Source organism: Amia ocellicauda, chromosome 3 (genome assembly GCF_036373705.1).
Source record: "Amia ocellicauda isolate fAmiCal2 chromosome 3, fAmiCal2.hap1, whole genome shotgun sequence".
In the NCBI taxonomy this organism is placed as follows: Eukaryota; Metazoa; Chordata; class Actinopteri; order Amiiformes; family Amiidae; genus Amia; species Amia ocellicauda.
Window position 1 is genome coordinate 12,869,713 of NC_089852.1, and position 19,361 is coordinate 12,889,073.

General features: G+C 41.0%; 1 protein-coding gene across 4 annotated transcripts; it reads right to left on the reverse strand.

Moving 5' to 3' along the window:
* Window positions 1-574: 574 nt before the first annotated feature.
* kctd6a (potassium channel tetramerization domain containing 6a) lies at window positions 575-18,857 on the reverse strand. Of its 4 annotated transcripts, XM_066698217.1 has the most exons (3): window positions 18,590-18,854; window positions 17,633-17,756; window positions 575-1,448 (listed from the first exon to the last, which is right to left on the reverse strand). In XM_066698217.1, the coding sequence occupies exons 2-3, from the start codon at window positions 17,657-17,659 to the stop codon at window positions 762-764; spliced, it is 714 nt and encodes a 237-aa protein (XP_066554314.1). In that variant the 5' UTR covers window positions 17,660-17,756; window positions 18,590-18,854; the 3' UTR covers window positions 575-761. The 4 variants fall into 4 exon arrangements, with proteins under 4 accessions (XP_066554314.1, XP_066554318.1, XP_066554316.1 ...); XM_066698221.1 differs by lacking the exon at window positions 17,633-17,756 and having other exon boundaries at window positions 575-1,509; window positions 18,590-18,857; XM_066698219.1 differs by lacking the exon at window positions 17,633-17,756 and having other exon boundaries at window positions 18,590-18,856.
* Between the last annotated feature and the right edge of the window lie 504 nt (window positions 18,858-19,361).

Below are 19,361 nucleotides of genomic sequence, written 5' to 3' on the forward strand. Positions count from 1 at the left end.
TTGTTACAAGTCCTTCCGATGCTTTGACCTCCAGGATGATGAGATGTCGATGCTACGAGTTACACAAGCTTTGCAGTAAGTCACGGGTGCATGCCCTATTCCACACTTCGACATGAACGCTTAGCGTAAGCCTTAAATGGAACAGGCACATGTACACTGCAAATAAAATTAATGAATGGTACCTAATCCAGCAGGTTGTTCATCAATTTGAAAGACAACCATGGATTAAATCAAAAACGTTGACCCCATCAGCCATTGGTGGCTTTCCAATGGGTAGACGTCAGAGGTACCTTGTAAATCGAATGCCTTTCTTCAATTATGTATTTGGACTTACAGCTTTGATTCAATCTAGACCCCAGAAACAGTGTCTTCAATAATATTGTTGGCTTTCATCAAGAGAAAGATTTAGATTCTGTAAAGACTGAAATGAATCTGTAGTGTACTTTTTCTTTCCAAAATTACAAAACATTTCCTACAGATTTTACAATGATTACAATGATATGATCTCAATTGCACAAATTGTTTATTATAAAGAGACCGACTGAAAAAAAACTAAAACCACACACGCAACAGCTGGTGTTACAAGTGTTTTTATTTGAGTAAAACTGAAAGCTAGTTTTAAGATTATTACTGAATACAGAGATGGATTGGATTTTTTGCTTTGTTAAGTGAATAGTACACATAGATCTGTGGAGTTTAAAATAATCATAATAAATCATAATAATAGTAAACATAACAATAATTAATGCAGTCTTCCAAGATCAGTCTTCAGTCTTTCGTGCAAGTCTGCAAAAAGTCCAGTGGTGCTCCACAGTGTTTTCATTGGCACGCTCGCTCATGTGGTGCACTCTGGTGTTCCTGATAGTGAAGCCCTGCTTTGTGATGTACTCCATCAGATGAACCCTGAGGGAGACCTCCTGGTGGTAGTCACATGGTCCAAAGGTGAAGGACACCTGACAGTCCCGAGTGTCCATCATATGCTTGTTCCACTTGGTGAAGTTGTTGGAAATGCCCTCTAGCAGGGAGTGGACCTTGGTGGTGATGGTGAGCTGGGTGATGATGACTGCCACGGGGTTGGAATACTTGGAGAGCTTGCGGGTGCTGGACAGCTCCACCACTTGCTCAAAGGTGTCCAGGGGGTAGAGGGGCTTGGGGTCGTTTAGACACTGGATCAGGGGCTCAATCTGGAAGAAGTCGGCCTCCTTGCGCAGCAGGTCAACCTCCTTGAAGTCCATGGGCAGTGTCAGTTCGGACGTGCGCAGGAAGTTGAGCACATACCTGAACAGGGGCCCGTCGCGGTCGATGAAGTAGTTGCCCTGGGAATCACGAGCAGAAGGGAAGTCGCCCCGGAACATGGCCCCCAGCATGGAGTCTGGGTAGCGGGTCAGGGTAGACAGGGAGGTGGTGTAGAAGTGGCCGCCCACATTCAGAGTGACCGGATCACCCATCTGCAGAGACAGAGACAACAATCAGGGATGGCAGAGAAGAGATCACTGTTCGTGTCTGCGTCTGGAGAGAAAAGAACAGCAAAAAAAAGACAAAAGATTGAGGTCTTTCAAAGAGAAAACATTGGCCAACTTTATGTAGTAAAATATCTGCACATTTTAACAGGGCAGTATCATAGGACTACTCAATTTGTCCCAGCCTGGTAAAGAAAAAACAAAAATTAAAAGTGTGACAAACTCATCGTGTGGGTTGGAGTTGTGCTGCTTTGATTCTCTTTTTAGATTGCCCATGCTATGTACAGAAAAAACTGAACAGGAAAAAAAAAAAAATTCACAGGCTTGCATTCACATTACCTGCATCCTACCCCAGTGTAGGTATTCACAGCTCAGGCAGTCTAACATTCAGCTTTCTGGGGCCGTGACATTTCAGTGACTTTCAACGATTTAAGGTAAACCTGAGCATTACACAAATAAAAATTATGTCTGCATAGTGTAGCAATGACTCCTTCGTCAGGCTACATGACTCGGCAGTTTCTCTGGCATGAATCCTATGATCTGTAAGAAGTTCAGTCCAAATGGTATGATTGCTCTGCAGCTTGTTGTATTCACTGATGCACCTGGATGCAGTCTGGAAAGGGATTTAGAATGCTGATCCAAGCTGTTTAGAGGCTTTGGTTTTTTTAAATTGAACTGCCAGTACTGGTGGTATACTGGAATGAAAGGAGCATCACAAATGGCCACAATCACCTCCATTCAAGGGAGATCCGGAGCAGTTTTCATTAATCATAGGTAAGGCCAGACGAAAAATCAGCTGCAATTCTTTAAAAATTTGAAGACCCGCATAATTAAATTAATTATTACTATCTGTCACACAACAACAATAACAAATCACATAAAATAATAATAAAGTAATATAATCACACATAATTCATCCATAAAAACAGTACAGATTCTAAATAGTTTACATTTTTTTATTTTTGTGTACACTTAATACATCCTGGTAAATCCATAGACATCGTTTGGTTTGACAGTTGTAATTTGTTGCTATGGCAATTACATTTCATGTTTTGATTTGAGGTATACACTACCATTCAAAAGTTTGAGGTCACTTAGAAATTTCCTTGGTTTCGAAAGAAAAGCAATTTTTTTGTACATTAAAATAACATCAAATTGATCAGAGATACAGTGTAGACACTTAATATTGTAAATGTAAATTGTAGGTGGAAACAGCTGATTTGTAATGGAATATCTACACAGGCCCATTATCAGCAACCATCAGTCCTGTGTTCCAATGGCACGTTGTGTTTGCTAATCCAAGTTTATCATTTTAAAAGGCTAACTGATCATTAGAAAACCCTTTTGAAATTATGTTAGCACAGCTGAAAAATGTTGTGCTGATTAAAGAAGCAATAAAACTGGCCTTCTTTAGACTAGTTGAGTATCTGGAGCATCAGCAATTGTGTGTTCGATTACAGGCTCAAAATGGCCAGAAACAAAGAACTTTCTTCTGAAACTCGTCAGTCTATTCTTGTTCTGAGAAATGAAAGCTATTCCGTGCGAGAAATTGCCAAGAAACTGAAGATCTCGTACAAGGCTGTGCACTACTCCCTTCACAGACCAGCGCAGACTGGCTCTAACCAGAATAGAAAGAGGAGAGGGAGGCCCCGGTGCACAACTGAGCAAGAGGACAAATACATTAGAGTGTCTAGTTTGAGAAACAGACGCCTCACAGGTCCTCAACTGGCAGCTTCATTAAATAGTACCCGCAAAACACCAGTCTCAGCGTCAACAGTGAAGAGGCGACTCCGGAATGCTGGCCTTCTAGGCAGAGTTGCAAAGAAAAAGCCATATCTCAGACTGGCCAATAAAAAGAAAAGATTAAGATGGGCTAAAGAACACAGACACTGGACAGAGGAAGATGGGGAAAGAAGTGTATTGGACAGACAAATCTATGTTCGGATCACAAAGAACATTTGTGAGGCACAGACCAAATGAAAAGATGCTGGAGGAGTGCTTGATGCCATCTGTCAAGCATGGTGGAGGCAATGTGATGGTCTGGGGGCGCTTTGGTGGTTGTAAAGTGGGAGATTTGTACAGGGTAAAAGCGATCTTGAAGAAGGAAGGCTATCACTCCATTTTGCTTCCATCAGGACAATGACCCAAAGCACAGCTTCAAACTATGCAATAACTACAGTGAGGGAAAAAAGTATTTGATCCCCTGCTGATTTTGTACGTTTGCCCACTGACAAAGAAATGATCAGTCTATAATGTTAATGAATAACAACAAAAAAATCCAGAAAAACGCATTTCAAAAAAGTTATAAATTGATTTGCATGTTAATGAGGGAAATAAGTATTTGACCCCTTCGACTTAGTACTTGGTGGCAAAACCCTTGTTGGCAATCACAGAGGTCAGACGTTTCTTGTAGTTGGCCACCAGGTTTGCACACATCTCAGGAGGGATTTTGTCCCACTCCTCTTTGCAGATCCTCTCCAAGTCATTAAGGTTTCGAGGCTGACGTTTGGCAACTTGAACCTTCAGCTCCCTCCACAGATTTTCTATGGGATTAAGGTCTGGAGACTGGCTAGGCCACTCCAGGACCTTAATGTGCTTCTTCTTGAGCCACTCCTTTGTTGCCTTGGCTGTGTGTTTTGGGTCATTGTCATGCTGGAATACCCATCCACGACCCATTTTCAATGCCCTGGCTAAGGGAAGGAGGTTCTCATGTTTGACGGTGGGGATGGTGTTCTTGGGGTCATTCCTCCTCCTCCAAACATGGCGAGTTGAGTTGATGCCAAAGAGCTCGATTTTGGTCTCATCTGACCACAACACTTTCACCTAGTTCTCCTCTGAATCATTCAGATGTTCATTGGCAAACTTCAGACAGGCCTGTACATGTGTTTTCTTGAGCAGGGGGACCTTGCGGGCACTACAGGATTTCAGTCCTTCACGGCGTAGTGTGTTACCAATTGTTTTCTTGGTGACTATGGTCCCAGCTGCCTTGAGATCATTAACAAGATCCTCCCGTGTAGTTCTGGGCTGATTCCTCAACGGTCTCATGATCATTGAAACTCCACGAGGTGAGATCTTGCATGGAGCCCCAGACCGAGGGAGACTGACAGTTATTTTGTGTTTCTTCCATTTGCGAATAATCACACCAACTGTTGTCACCTTCTCACCAAGCTGCTTGGCGATGGTCTTGTAGCCCATTCCAGCCTTGTGTAGGTCTACAATCTTGTCACTGACATCCTTGGACAGCTCTTTGGTCTTGGCCATGGTGGAGAGTTTGGAATATGATTGATTGATTGCTTCTGTGGACAGGGGTCTTTTATACAGGTAACAAGCTGAGATTAGGAGCACTCCCTTTAAGAGAGTGCTCCTAATCTCAGCTCGTTACCTGTATAAAAGACACCTGTCCACAGAAGCAATCAATCTCATTAACATGCAAATCAATTTATAATTTTTTTGAAATGCGTTTTTCTGGATTTTTTTGTTGTTATTCTGTCTCTCACAGTTAAAATACACCTACCATTAAAATTATAGACTGATCATTTCTTTGTCAGTGGGCAAACGTACAAAATCAGCAGGGGATCAAATACTTTTTTCCCTCACTGTATTTAGGGAAGAAGCAGTCAGCTGGTATTCTGTCTATAATGGAGTGGCCAGCAAAGTCACCGGATCTTAACCCTATTGAGCTGTTGTGGGAGCAGCTTGACCATATGGTACGTAAGAAGTGCCCATCAAGCCAATCCAACTTGTGGGAGGTGCTTCAGGAAGCATGGGGTGAAATCTCTTCAGATTACCTCAACAAATTGACTAGAATGCCAAAGGTCTGCAAGGCTGTAATTGCTGCAAATGGAGGATTCTTTGACGAAAGCAAAGTTTGAAGGACACAATTATTTCAATTAAACATCATTACTTCTAACCTTGTCAATTACTATATTTCCTATTCATTTTGCTATATGTCCTATTCAAACTAATTTCATGTATGTTTTCATGGAAAACATGGACATTTCTAAGTGACCCCAAACTTTTGAATGGTACTGTAACACTCATGTATCAGACAATCTCAGTCTGAGGCTTAAAATAATAGAACCTTGTGGCACAAAACTACAATGTCAAATTGACTGGAAAGCATAAGCATAGTGGAAAATATGCATATCCAAAAAAATGCCTGCAATCATGCTCAATAATTTTAATGTTATTTCTTATAAAGACAGGGATTACTTGTACCTTGTGTCAGCACAGCACTGACCACTGTTGAAAGCAGATGCTGTTAGAACACTTGACATCTCACTTGCAATCTGGATTTCTTTATAGAAGAACATTAAACCCAATATATTAATTAATGTACAATTTCTGTAGAATTTAAGTAAAAAGTCCCACCGAATTTGGAAACATTTCCCGCCGATTCCATCATGCCCAAGTCATAAGGTTTTGTATGTGCCAAAACCAGGTGTTGGATATTTTAGGCTTGTTCCCTATTGAGTCTAGGCTTTTCTGCTTCATCAGTACAGTTAGAAACACCTTTGAAACACCAGTATGTATACAGATGCTAAGCATTCTTTATTAGTGTCACCCTTTATTAACACAGGGAGGTGAAATCCTACAGTCCAACAGTCTTTCAAAAGTAGCCGTTGAGGTTCAACCTAATCTTGATTTAAGGGAAGGTAATGCCCTCCCAGGATGAACCAGCCTAATCTGCAATCTCCTCAGAGACAAAATAATTATTAGCATGTGTTGGTCTGCAAGGTCCAGCCCTGCTGAGATTGTCTGGGATGCTCCTTGATACATGTCTGGTAACCTGGCAACATCCTCTTGGAAAATTTCCAGAGCAGGAGCCATGAATGTAAAAAGGAGAGCTCCTTCACTGGGAGTTTGTTGCTCATTCTGGACTTCGCATAGAACTGTGGAATCTCAGAAGCTGTTTACTAATCCCTTTACTAATCACCTGCTGGCTCAGTTGTTCAAACTTTCAAACAGAACATATTACTGAGAAGTTGAAGCCAGTCTTCCTTCCATATTTCTTCATACTCTGATTTAGAGTAACCTTGCAGCATTGGTTGGGCTGTACTTATTTTCAGTCAGAATCGCACTCTGAATGTGCCCTCAGACCTGGAGCAGCAGACAAAGCCACAGACTGCCTCTCTCCCCGACTCTCCCACAACTCCAGCATTTGCAGCCAAACCTTGCACTCAACTTTTTAAATATGCTATAAACATACATCATTATTTGTACAGAAGGATATCCATAAGCAGCAAATTCACTCTTTGCATTTTGGGGTATCAACAGTGAAAATACATTCTTGGAAAGTATTTTATTTTCACAAACCCACACCATACATATTTTAAAACAACCCTGGTAGAAATCTTTACAGGATACTGTAGGATCCTACAAGGAATGGGATTCTGGTCATGATCCTGTTCAGGAATGGGATCCTGGTCAATGTCCTGTTCAGGAACAGTATCTTTGGTATAAAATCATATCCTCACAAGGTTGTACCCATCATAAAGTTTATGATCTTTATCAGGAATTTTGATATTTTAGGAACTATCAGGAGCACACAAAATTGCAGTTGTCAGATTTGTGAATAAAACAATCAATGCAAGATAAAGAACCTTGAATATCAAGGAATTAGCCTAATAACAAAATAAAATTCAGTCACATTGAATATGTTATGCAAATATTTAGTAGTTAGGAAGTGCTAACATATGCCTTGTTTTGTAAATAAGCATTCAGACATCCCTCCTGCAACACCCTGGATCCTTGGATTCACTTAAAAATCTTGACAGGATCCTGTAGGATCCTTTAAAATCTTTTAGGATCCCCACTGTAGCGTTATGTTGGGTGTATTTGGATAAGAGCATCTGGGCTCGGAGCTGAAGCACTGATCTAAAGAAAACCTCTCCCCCCCAATGTTATCAGATTCCCTTAGCTCATCAGCTTGGAACTGGTTTGCATCAAAGTGACAGTTTTGGGGAGGATGGCACCAAGAAGAGGCCAAATAGTTTGGAATTCTGCTATGAGATGTCTGGAGAAAGGGGCCTGTAGGTGATAAAAACTCTTTGAAGTGGACGAGAGCCGAAATCCCGACATAGAGCTACGAACCCGGGCCAACCGGCATTTCCAAAAGATGGCATGGATTGACAGTCATAAATCAAGCCCCCCTCCAATAGGACACTGGGGGCTGAAACCGAAATCCAATCTCAAGAACTCAGGAACCAATCACCTATTGATCTGACAGACTATAAGGAACAGCGGACAGTCAGTCTCTTCCTCTCTCTCACCTGAACCAGTAACTCGCTGCCACAGCTCAACCTGTAGCTCTGTTGCCAGAACCGGAACCAGAAACAAACTAAGTCTTTGCCGGCAACAGAAGAGTTAAACTGGGAGAAGGAGATTGAGCCGTACGAAGAATTCTTTTAAAGGACTTTATTAAATAAAGAACTTTACAGACTGTGCTGCCCGCCTGTGCCCACCTGATCAGTGGAGTTTTACAGCTGGACTGTAAGTCGACTGTATACGAAAGTGTCAGTCATTTAAATAGCTATTTGAGTCTTAAGAAACTTGACCCTTGGAACAAACAGGGCCCTGCTTTCCTCAAAGACTTTGTCTTCAAATAAGTATGGTAAGAGACCCTGCTTGCCAAGAAGATTTTGTGCACAACCTTGGAGCCTTCAAACCAGTGGAAAATCTGTTTGGAAAAGACTCTACTTTCGCGAAACCCCAACTTCCAGGTGCATCGACTGAGTGGAAGTTCTTGGACAAAGCCGAACCGGACTGCCTTTGTTACAAACCACACGGACCTCGTGCCGTGTGCTGTTATCTGAGCCCGAAGCCAGAGAGGCCTCTCTGCGACAAAGTTCAGATAAGTTTAACAGTTTGGAGTTTGTGATTCATGACATTTGAGAAATCAATTAGAAATGTTGATCTGTGATTCATAACTCTAGAATGTGTAATATCATTTAGTTTTCTTAAATATAAATGTGTGTTGCATTAAACTGTTTTGTTGATAATTTTAGAAATAAAATCTGTCAACGCCGAGAAATATCTTCTCATTCCTGTTTAACTGTTTAGTCTGAAATTGACACAAGTTAATAGACATTAGATTATTGGTGGCCCTGCCTATCCTTAATCATTGAATAATAATCAAGTAATGATAGGATCTTTCTCGGCACCTAAACGTGAATGAGACTGATATATATATAACGAGAAGTTACCTGACATAAATACTAACCTGCGTAGTTATTTAATATCTGACTAATAATACTAACGAGAGACTCCCCTTCGTCTTATTAACCGGTATTGTAGTCAATGTGTTTATAACCTTTTTTTGTTTAACGATTTGTGTTATCATATGCGATCCCATGGTCTTTGATTTGGTCACGGAAGTGATTTGTCTTTGATTTGTTGATCTAGAGTTGAATTTTAATTAGTTTTTCCCTTTTGTATAATTAGTGTAGTGCTACATTTAGACTTTGTTTTGAATAAATTTGACAATTTATATCTTTGGAATTGGTGTCTGTGTCCAATTATTACAGAAATTGAGTTCTACAAGATTCCAGGATTCGTGATAAGGTGATACTATAAATTCACTTCTTTAATTGAAATGTATAAGTGTACCTTACGCTACACCACTTTATGTATGGTCTGCACTGTCACCTATAAGTAGGTTAATGGAAGACATTTTTAAACCCTAAAAATCAAATAAATATAATATTAATATGGTTTAATGTAAAATGAATATGAATACAAATATACTGTAATAAGATTTTCAAACTTAATACCTAATAAGTTTAATTTAATTTAAAAATAATAAATAATACATATTTTACATGACAATGATCAATATTATTAACATTATTTATTGATAATCATACACTCTCCAGTGGTATGAAGGTTTCAGGATGTTTGATGAAATTTTGAGAAATTAGGCAATATTTTGATAAAAGCCTTCCAGTTACACTTTCATTTCAAGATTACTTATATATTTAAATCAAATGCACCTGTTCATCATTCCTACAGATCAATACTAATATTTTGGTTATTTTGTGCCAAATAAAGTAATCTTCAATGTTAAAGTACACATATACACTCACCTAAAGGATTATTAGGAACACCATACTAATACTGTGTTTGACCCCCTTTCGCCTTCAGCCTTAATTCTACGTGGCATTGATTCAACAAGGTGCTGAAAGCATTCTTTAGAAATGTTGGCCCATATTGATAGGATAGCATCTTGCAGTTGATGGAGATTTGTGGGATGCACATCCAGGGCATGAAGCTCCCGTTCCACCACATCCCAAAGATGCTCTATTGGGTTGAGATCTGGTGACTGTGGGGGCCAGTTTAGTACAGTGAACTCATTGTCATGTTCAAGAAACCAATTTGAAATGATTCGACCTTTGTGACATGGTGCATTATCCTGCTGGAAGTAGCCATCAGAGGATGGGTACATGGTGGTCATAAAGGGATGGACATGGTCAGAAACAATGCTCAGGTTGGCCGTGGCATTTAAACGATGCCCAATTGGCACTAAGGGGCCTAAAGTGTGCCAAGAAAACATCCCCCACACCATTACACCACCACCACCAGCCTGCACAGTGGTAACAAGGCATGATGGATCCATGTTCTCATTCTGTTTACGCCAAATTCTGACTCTACCATCTGAATGTCTCCACAGAAATCGAGACTCATCAGACCAGGCAACATTTTTCCAGTCTTCAACTGTCCAATTTTGGTGAGCTTGTGCAAATTGTAGCCTCTTTTTCCTATTTGTAGTGGAGATGAGTGGTACCCGGTGGGGTCTTCTGCTGTTGTAGCCCATCCGCCTCAAGGTTGTACGTGTTGTGGCTTCACAGATGCTTTGCTGCATACCTCGGTTGTAACGAGTGGTTATTTCAGTCAAAGTTGCTCTTCTATCAGCTTGAATCAGTCGGCCCATTCTCCTCTGACCTCTAGCATCAACAAGGCATTTTCGCCCACAGGACTGCCGCATACTGGATGTTTTTCCCTTTTCACACCATTCTTTGTAAACCCTAGAAATGGTTGTGCGTGAAAATCCCAGTAACTGAGCAGATTGTGAAATACTCAGACCGGCCCGTCTGGCACCAACAACCATGCCACGCTCAAAATTGCTTAAATCACCTTTCTTTCCCATTCAGACATTCAGTTTGGAGTTCAGGAGATTGTCTTGACCAGGACCACACCCCTAAATGCATTGAAGTAACTGCCATGTGATTGGTTGGTTAGATAATTGCATTAATGAGAAATTGAACAGGTGTTCCTAATAATCCTTTAGGTGAGTGTATACTAAGTGCACCAAAAACAATAAATTAAAATGCATATTAGCAATATATTACTGCTTTCCATTTCATTGATTCACTAATAAACCAAACAAAATGTTTCCTTAACAATGTTTACAAATACTATTTACATGTAAGATTCAGTTTTTGTTTTGTTTTGGAGGTATGAATTAAAAAAAATCTCTTCTGATCACTTCAGAATCAATTAGGCTATATACACTCACCTAAAGGATTATTAGGAACACCTGTTCAATTTCTCATTAATGCAATCATCTAACCAACCAATCACATGGCAGTTGCTTCAATGCATTTAGGGGTGTGGTCCTGGTCAAGACAATCTCCTGAACTCCAAACTGAATGTCTGAATGGGAAAGAAAGGTGATTTAAGCAATTTTGAGCGTGGCATGGTTGTTGGTGCCAGACGGGCCGGTCTGAGTATTTCACAATCTGCTCAGTTACTGGGATTTTCACGCACAAACATTTCTAGGGTTTACAAAGAATGGTGTGAAAAGGGAAAAACATCCAGTATGCGGCAGTCCTGTGGGCGAAAATGCCTTGTTGATGCTAGAGGTCAGAGGAGAATGGGCCGACTGATTCAAGCTGATAGAAGAGCAACTTTGACTGAAATAACCACTCGTTACAACCGAGGTATGCAGCAAAGCATTTGTGAAGCCACAGCACGTACAACCTTGAGGCGGATGGGCTACAACAGCAGAAGACCCCACCGGGTACCACTCATCTCCACTACAAATAGGAAAAAGAGGCTACGATTTGCACAAGCTCACCAAAATTGGACAGTTGAAGACTGGAAAAATGTTGCCTGGTCTGATGAGTCTCGATTTCTGTTGAGACATTCAGATGGTAGAGTCAGAATTTGGCGTAAACAGAATGAGAACATGGATCCATCATGCCTTGTTACCAATGTGCAGGCTGGTGGTGGTGGTGTAATGGTGTTGGGGATGTTTTCTTGGCACACTTTAGGCCCCTTAGTGCCAATTGGGCATCGTTTAAATGCCATGGCCTACCTGAGCATTGTTTCTGACCATGTCCATCCCTTTATGACCACCATGTACCCATCCTCTGATGGCTACTTCCAGCAGGATAATGCACCATGTCACAAAGGTCGAATCATTTCAAATTGGTTTCTTGAACATGACAATGAGTTCACTGTACTAAACTGGCCCCCACAGTCACCAGATCTCAACCCAATAGAGCATCTTTGGGATGTGGTGGAACGGGAGCTTCGTGCCCTGGATGTGCATCCCACAAATCTCCATCAACTGCAAGATGCTATCCTATCAATATGGGCCAACATTTCTAAAGAATGCTTTCAGCACCTTGTTGAATCAATGCCACGTAGAATTAAGGCAGTTCTGAAGGCCAAAGGGGGTCAAACACAGTATTAGTATGGTGTTCCTAATAATCCTTTAGGTGAGTGTATACAGGGGCCCTGAAGTGCAACTACTGAAAAAATAAAGCAGCGGCTGTGAGATTTGGAAGTGCTGAAAAAATAAAAGCACTTGCAACATTTTCAGAAGCAATTACGGAAAGGGAGGGTACATTGTAAAATATATTTGACTTTTGCCATTGGACAGCAAGCATGTCACATCAGCCAAGCCTGCTTCTCCAGAAGAGTCAACAGAATTTGAGAAAGGGGCACCAACTGCACAGTGCATGAAAGCTAAACACAAGTGGAAAATATTCATATTAATATTTTTGTGATCTTCTTCTCTCTAGCCTATCCACTTTGTGGTGACATATTAACAGAGTTATAGGGCCTTTTCTAGACCTTTAGCACTTTACAATTGTTGTATGTCTTTAATGCTGTATAAATGTTTGTTAATGAAAAATGTGGTCAATGCTAGTCAATGCTTATATGACTGACTTGCTGCAAGAAGGGGCAAAGGCCATGGGGAGATCTCTTGCAGCTACGGTTGCAGCCAGACGCCATCTGTGGCTGACACAGGCCAAGCTCCAGGACAAGAAGTCCGTCCTCCTCGATGCTCCCATCACCCCGGGCCAGACGTTCGGAGAGACAGTGGACCTCTCTATCGAACAGTCCACAAAGACGAAGAAGACAGCGTCCAAATATGCTGATCTCCAACAGGCTAGACGGTAGCCACAGCAACGTCTATGGGGCTCCCTACAACCAAACAGGCCGAGGCCAAGGCAAGGGAAGCCTCTACCCAGACCACAACAATCTAGTGGCTTGCAGCCTGAGCAGCGCCACAGAAGCCAGCCGCAGGCGAGAGGGAAAAAACAGGCTCTTCGGATGGAAGCCTAAGTACAAGACAGACACCAAACAGCCCCCCGTGAAGCCGCAGGATCGTCCCTGAAGGGATGTGGCCACCATCGCCAACCCCACCCCACCCCAACAGACAACCGGACTCGACCAATGGCAAGCCTGCACCCAGGACTCCTGTGTGCAAACGACAATGACCCATGGATACGCCCTCCAATTCTCCCTTCAGGGGGATGCTGACCACTACTATGGGATGTCCCGAAAGGGCTCAAGCACTCTCTCGGGGGATCACTGTGATGCGGGAGAAACAAGGGATACCACTAGTGGCCGACAAAAACTCTCGAGCAGGCTTCTACTCGGGGTACTTCTGCCCAGTTTCCACAGGCAGACGCTCCCAGGTGCCCAAGGGGGTTGTGGATGTGTTGGTCAGCTGAGGAAACTCTCAGCAAGTTCACAACCAGCCAACCCTGGCAGTTCTATGCCAGGTGTCTGTAGTACCTTACGAAATCTCACAGACTTAACTTAACCAGTCTTGCATGCACTTCAGAGTCCAACCTGCACTAATAATGGAGCCGGTCAGTTGGCCCAGGCTCCTAGGCCTTTTTAACCCAGTTTGGATGTAGATGAAAACCAATCCCAATAAAGAAAATACAGGTGATTGGAAATTAATTATGGAAACCAGGCTCTGGAACTGAAGAATTGAGCAGGTGTCTCTCTCACAGGGTGTGACTCATCAATTGCATAATTGCGTCAATTGGTCCCAACTAGTTTAAAGAAAGCCAGCTGTACAATATATCGACAAACACGTCACAATTTAATACACTGTCAACTCACAAAACGCAACAAGATGATGATTTGGGAAAAAAGAAAACATACCAGCTATACTCCACTTAACCGCAATAGTAACCCTGATAACAGCTTGGAAAGGAAAAAAGAAAAGAAAAACAGTAAAAAAAAAAAAAAAAAAATCCTGTCAAAAGTGTTGAAAGATTTAACAATGGGGATGACAAAGGAGCAATATTAAAATACATACTTTTTTCCCTCACTGTATTTGATCCCCTGCTGATTTTGTACGTTTGCCCACTGACACAGAAATGATCAGTCTATAATTGTAATGGTAGGTGTATTTTAACAGTGAGAGACAGAATAACAACAAAAAAATCCAGAAAAACACATTTCAAAAAAGTTATAAATTGATTTGCATGTTAATGAGGGAAATAAGTATTTGATCCCTTCGACTTAGTGCTTGGTGGCAAAACCCTTGTTGGCAATCACAGAGGTCAGACGTTTCTTGTAGTTGGCCACCAGGCTTGCACACATCTCAGGTGGGATTTTGTCCCACTTTTCTTTGCAGATCCTCTCCAAGTCATTAAGGGTTCGAGGCTGACGTTTGGCAACTCGAACTTTCAGCTCCCTCCACAGATTTTCTATGGGATTAAGGTCTGGAGACTGGCTAGGCCACTCCAGGACCTTAATGTGCTTCTTCTTGAGCCACTCCTTTGTTGCCTTGGCTGTGTGTTTTGGGTCATTGTCATGCTGGAATACCCATCCACGACCCATTTTCAATGCCCTGGCTGAGGGAAGGAGGTTCTCACCCAAGATTTGAAGGTACATGGCCCCGTCCATCGTCCCTTTGATGCGGTGCAGTTGTCCTGTCCCCTTAGCAGAAAAACACCCCCAAAGCATAATGTTTCCACCTCCATGTTTGACGGTGGGGATGGTGTTCTTGGGGTCATAGGCAGCATTCCTCCTCCTCCAAACACAGCGAGTTGAGTTGATGCCAAAGAGCTCGATTTTGGTCTCATCTGAACACAACACTTTCACCCAGTTCTCCTCTGTATCATTCAGATGTTCATTGGCAAACTTCAGACGGGCCTGTACATGTGCTTTCTTGAGCAGGGGGACCTTGTGGGCGCTGCAGGATTTCAGTCCTTCACGGCGTAGTGTGTTACCAATTGTTTTCTTGGTGACTATGGTCCCAGCTGCCTTGAGAACATTAACAAGATCCTCCCGTGTAGTTCTGGGCTGATTCCTCACCGTTCTCATGATCACTGAAACTCCACGAGGTGAGATGTTGCATGGAGCCCCAGACCGTGTTTCTTCCATTTGCGAATAATCACACCAGCTGTTGTCACCTTCTCACCAAGCTGCTTGGCGATGGTCTTGTAGCCCATTCCAGCCTTGTGTAGGTCTACAATCTTGTCCCTGACATCCTTGGGCAGCTCTTTGGTCTTGGCCATGGTGGAGAGTTTGGAATCTGACTGATTGATTGGTTCTGTGGACAGGTGTCTTTTATACAGGTAACGAGCTGAGATTAGGAGCACTCTCATTAAGAGAGTGCTCCTAATCTCAGCTCATTACCTGTATAAAAGAAATCTTGCTGATTGATAGGGGATCAAATACTTATTTCCCTCATTAACATGCAAATCAATTTATAACTTTTTTGAAATGCGTTTTTCTGGATTTTTTTGTTGTTATTCTGTCTCTCACAGTTAAAATACACCTACCATTAAAATTATAGACTGATCATTTCTTTGTCAGTGGGCAAACGTACAAAATCAGCAGGGGATCAAATACTTTTTTTCCTCACTGTATCAAAAAACTTTGAGATACATGACAACTAACTCACTGTGTTCTACACTGCCATTTGGTGCTGTGAATTTTTATCTTTATTCGAGTATCTCTATTCTTTGCAGTTTCCCCCTATGCATTGTTTTCTACATGTTAGAATATGAGCAAATGAGGAAATAAATCCAGTTAATCCAAATTATGATGCCAATTTATGCCACAGATCTGAATAAACTGACCTCTGAACTACATCTGAAATACCTGAGTAGCTCACAGGGTGAAAACACAGAGAGAGGCTGTGAATTACATAAGAGAAGGCCTCACTTGCTATTTATTTGAAACTATCTGTGACAGAGAAAGCCTCTTTATAGAATTCTGCAATAGCTATGCCGCAGACAAACAAGCAAATTAAATGAATTGCTATCATAATTAGATCTTCAAGGGAGAATATGTCATTACAAACTGTAATTTGTTGCCAAATGCATGAAGTACATTCTTGCATCAAAGAAAATGGCAAAATAAACAACAACAAAGCATCTCCAGACTACAAGATTTTTTTTTCTTCAAAAGATGGGGTTTCATTTTTGACAATTTAATCTGTGCATCTATTTCACAGCATTGTCCACAGACACAGTTTGGAACACGATTTGTCTCTGTATTCCATTATTCTGAATTTGTCGAAACAGGGCAACTCATACTTTACTTTAAAGGATTATGCTTGAGAATGAAGGCTTGGACCAGATACCGTCCTTAATTTAGCCAGGTTAGCCAATAAATGAATTGCTCCTTTTAATTGACAACAGAGTGCATAATCTCATTCATTACCCTCTCTTTTATTAATGTGATTGCTTTGTCTTAAGTGTGTTGAGGAAGTATAGCCCTACAGGGCTCTTAATTATGATTATAGTTCTCATATTTAGTTTAACATGTGGATATAGGATTGCTGTGATGATTAAAATGTGTTCTATTTGTCTGCAAAAACCCAAATTTACAACAAAAAGGTTAATGATTCACTTGATTAATTTGAATAAACATTGAGAAGTTAAGAGGAATGACTATGTATTGTTAAATCCTGGTTAAATAAATCATCAAGCAAACTATTTAAAATCTGGACCTAGACTAACAATTATGACACAGATTCAATAACCTTTTTTACTAAAAACCTATAATTAGACCTGAAAAAAATGCTATACAGAACATGTCAGCAAATGGCAACTAAGAAAACATTAAAACACCCTATTGGACAGTAGTAGTGGGAGTCTGATAAGCTTTCCATGACTTTTAGGACAAGGGCTTGAAATATCTCTGAATCTGATACTGATGAGAGCAGCAAGAAAGAAAGAAGGGGTGCCTTTTACTGATGACAGACTGCCCTCTGGTTGTGCCAAGCACAGGATTAATGTTGTTTTCTAAGCCTGTGTGAACTGTGAGGCCACAAATTAGATGCAGATCAACTGAAAGGGTGAACCAGAATTCCTGATAGTACAGGTTTTAAAGTGATTGTAATACTTTCCAAATCCCTCAGCCTAGTTGTCTCTGCTCTTTAGTTGAACGGGTCCACCACATTCATGCCAGGCTTGTGCAAGACAGCTGGGAAGAAATCTAGCACAGGCTGATAAGTTTAGCTTGTGCAGTGCACAGGGCCCTGACAAAAAAGGATGCAGAACCATATGTATTTGCAGCATTTCCAAGTCAGAACACATAAAGAGATTCAGTTTGAAAATAAAGGTAGTAGTACAGTATTAAAGCTGTGGCTGTTACCCTCATTTAATTGAAGACAAATGACATGGAATCTAATTTCTGTTCACTGTACTGCCAAATGCTAGTTTTAAAGATTTATTGTGCAAAACAAACAGAAAAGCTTAACTCTTGTTTTCCAGTGCATACAAATAAGGATGTTAAAATGATCTGCCCAGATTACAAGCAAATATGGCGAAACAATGCTCAGGTATGAAGACATACTCTCCTTGACTGTGACATTGCTCCCTCCTGCTGCCAGTGGTCTGGCCAACCTTCAACTGAAGTTGCAATTACACTAGGACTATAGTATAAAAGAGCTTTCTGTCACTCACCATATATCCCCAGTCTCCATTATCCATCTGTACCAATGCCTGGTCCCTGCCCCAGAGAGAGGGTGTTTGGCTGAATAGCTTCCCTGTTCTCCCCTGTATAATAACCTGGTCCTGGTAGGGTCACCTGAAGAAGTGAAGAACTGAACTTACAGCAGAACAGACGTCGCTCAGGTGTTTTGGGTGTTTTGTTTAAAACAGCTTCACACTTTCGTGTATCAGCCATAAAGCTGAAAATCCTAAGGTTCATGTTTCACATCTTTGACTCTACAGTACTATGTAGCTATTGATCTCACAAACAACGGGAAAGCCGGTGAGATGCCTGTGAATTGTTCCTGGGTCTATACTAGTATAAGCATGAACTTGAATGTTTTTAAGTTTTGATTACATAGATTTTAGTTTGTTTGAGCTATTTGCAAGACAGACTGATAGATTGAGATACCGCATATTGTTTTTCCTGGATTGTGTCCAAGTTAGACAGTCATTACCTCCTGGCGTGTAAGCTAACAAAAATGACAATTGCGCATTAAAAATATATTTTGGTTGCGTACTTGTTTTGAGCAGTATACTAAAATTCAAAGGTTTAATCAATATTTTTTTTAACGTCAATATTTTGCAGAAAAGCATAGTGCATCTGTAGAGACAGTAAATTACATGATATACATTGGATTGGAAATGAAAATGCGATACAATTCTCAACCTAATACCGATATCTAAGAGAGTGTTGTAGATTGTCGAAATGGTGAAACATAATATATATATATATTTTTTTTCTTTCTTTCACAAATGCTCTTTGCAAACTGTACACTTTAACCAATACACTTTAACCTCTACAGAGAGCTGCAAATGGTGCAGGTGGCAAAATACGCCACTGATCAGGGCTGTTGCTTTGACACTTTTTTATATCGTTTATTAAAGGAAAGCAAAAGGTTACCGACATTTATTTATTTGCATGCTTACCTGTTTTCTGATCCGTTACATTTACCCCCCCATTGAAATGAAACAACACTTCGCCTAGTCTTACTACAGCCCAGTTGTGTAAGAGTGAATGGAGATCGTAACTCCGCCCTCTCTCATGCAGCAACACAAGAGGGACGACCAGCTACTTTCTCTGGGTGTTTTTTTCCAGCAATACTCGTTTGCTCGGGTTATTAACACGACTTTTCTGTTGTACTATGGGCGCCACTAACAGCTAAACAAACCCACTACAAAAATATGTGTGAGGAAGTATTTATTCCAATCATATGAATATATAGGAGTAAACATATTCCTGGAAAAGAAACCGGAAAGGATGTGGGTCTTACAATGTAGTACGTCACTGGGAATGGGTGTCTGCTTCCTTGAGCCACAGAAATAATCTCAGACCACCGCCTCCTCAAAGCTTCTGGGCATCTCTATATCCGTCCCTGACCGTAATAACTCTTTAAAAAGGTTACAACAGCTGACAAAGAATCAAAGTATATATAGTCGTGGAAAAGGTTTATGTAGATTCATCCCTGTTAGCATCCAGATAATGCTCTATAGCAACAAAAAGTCTACCGAGATCCTTGCATAGGTAAAGCACAGCATAGAATTGTGTTTAATGTTGAAGCGGTGCAATGCAATTGTATTACGACTATATTAACCTTTTTCTGTGTTTGAAATAATAAATTAACATGTTTTCATTAAAAATGGTCTGGTATATATAAAAAAGGCACATTGGAAGACGCATAAATATTACTGTAGAGCAAAG

Coding starts and splice junctions, on each gene's coding strand:
- kctd6a (XM_066698217.1), bottom strand. CDS start 17,659: ATGGATAATGGAGACTGGGGATATATG. Junction 1,449..17,632: donor ATGGAGACTGGGGATATATG/GTGAGTGACAGA, acceptor CTGTCTCTGCAG/ATGGGTGATCCGGTCACTCT.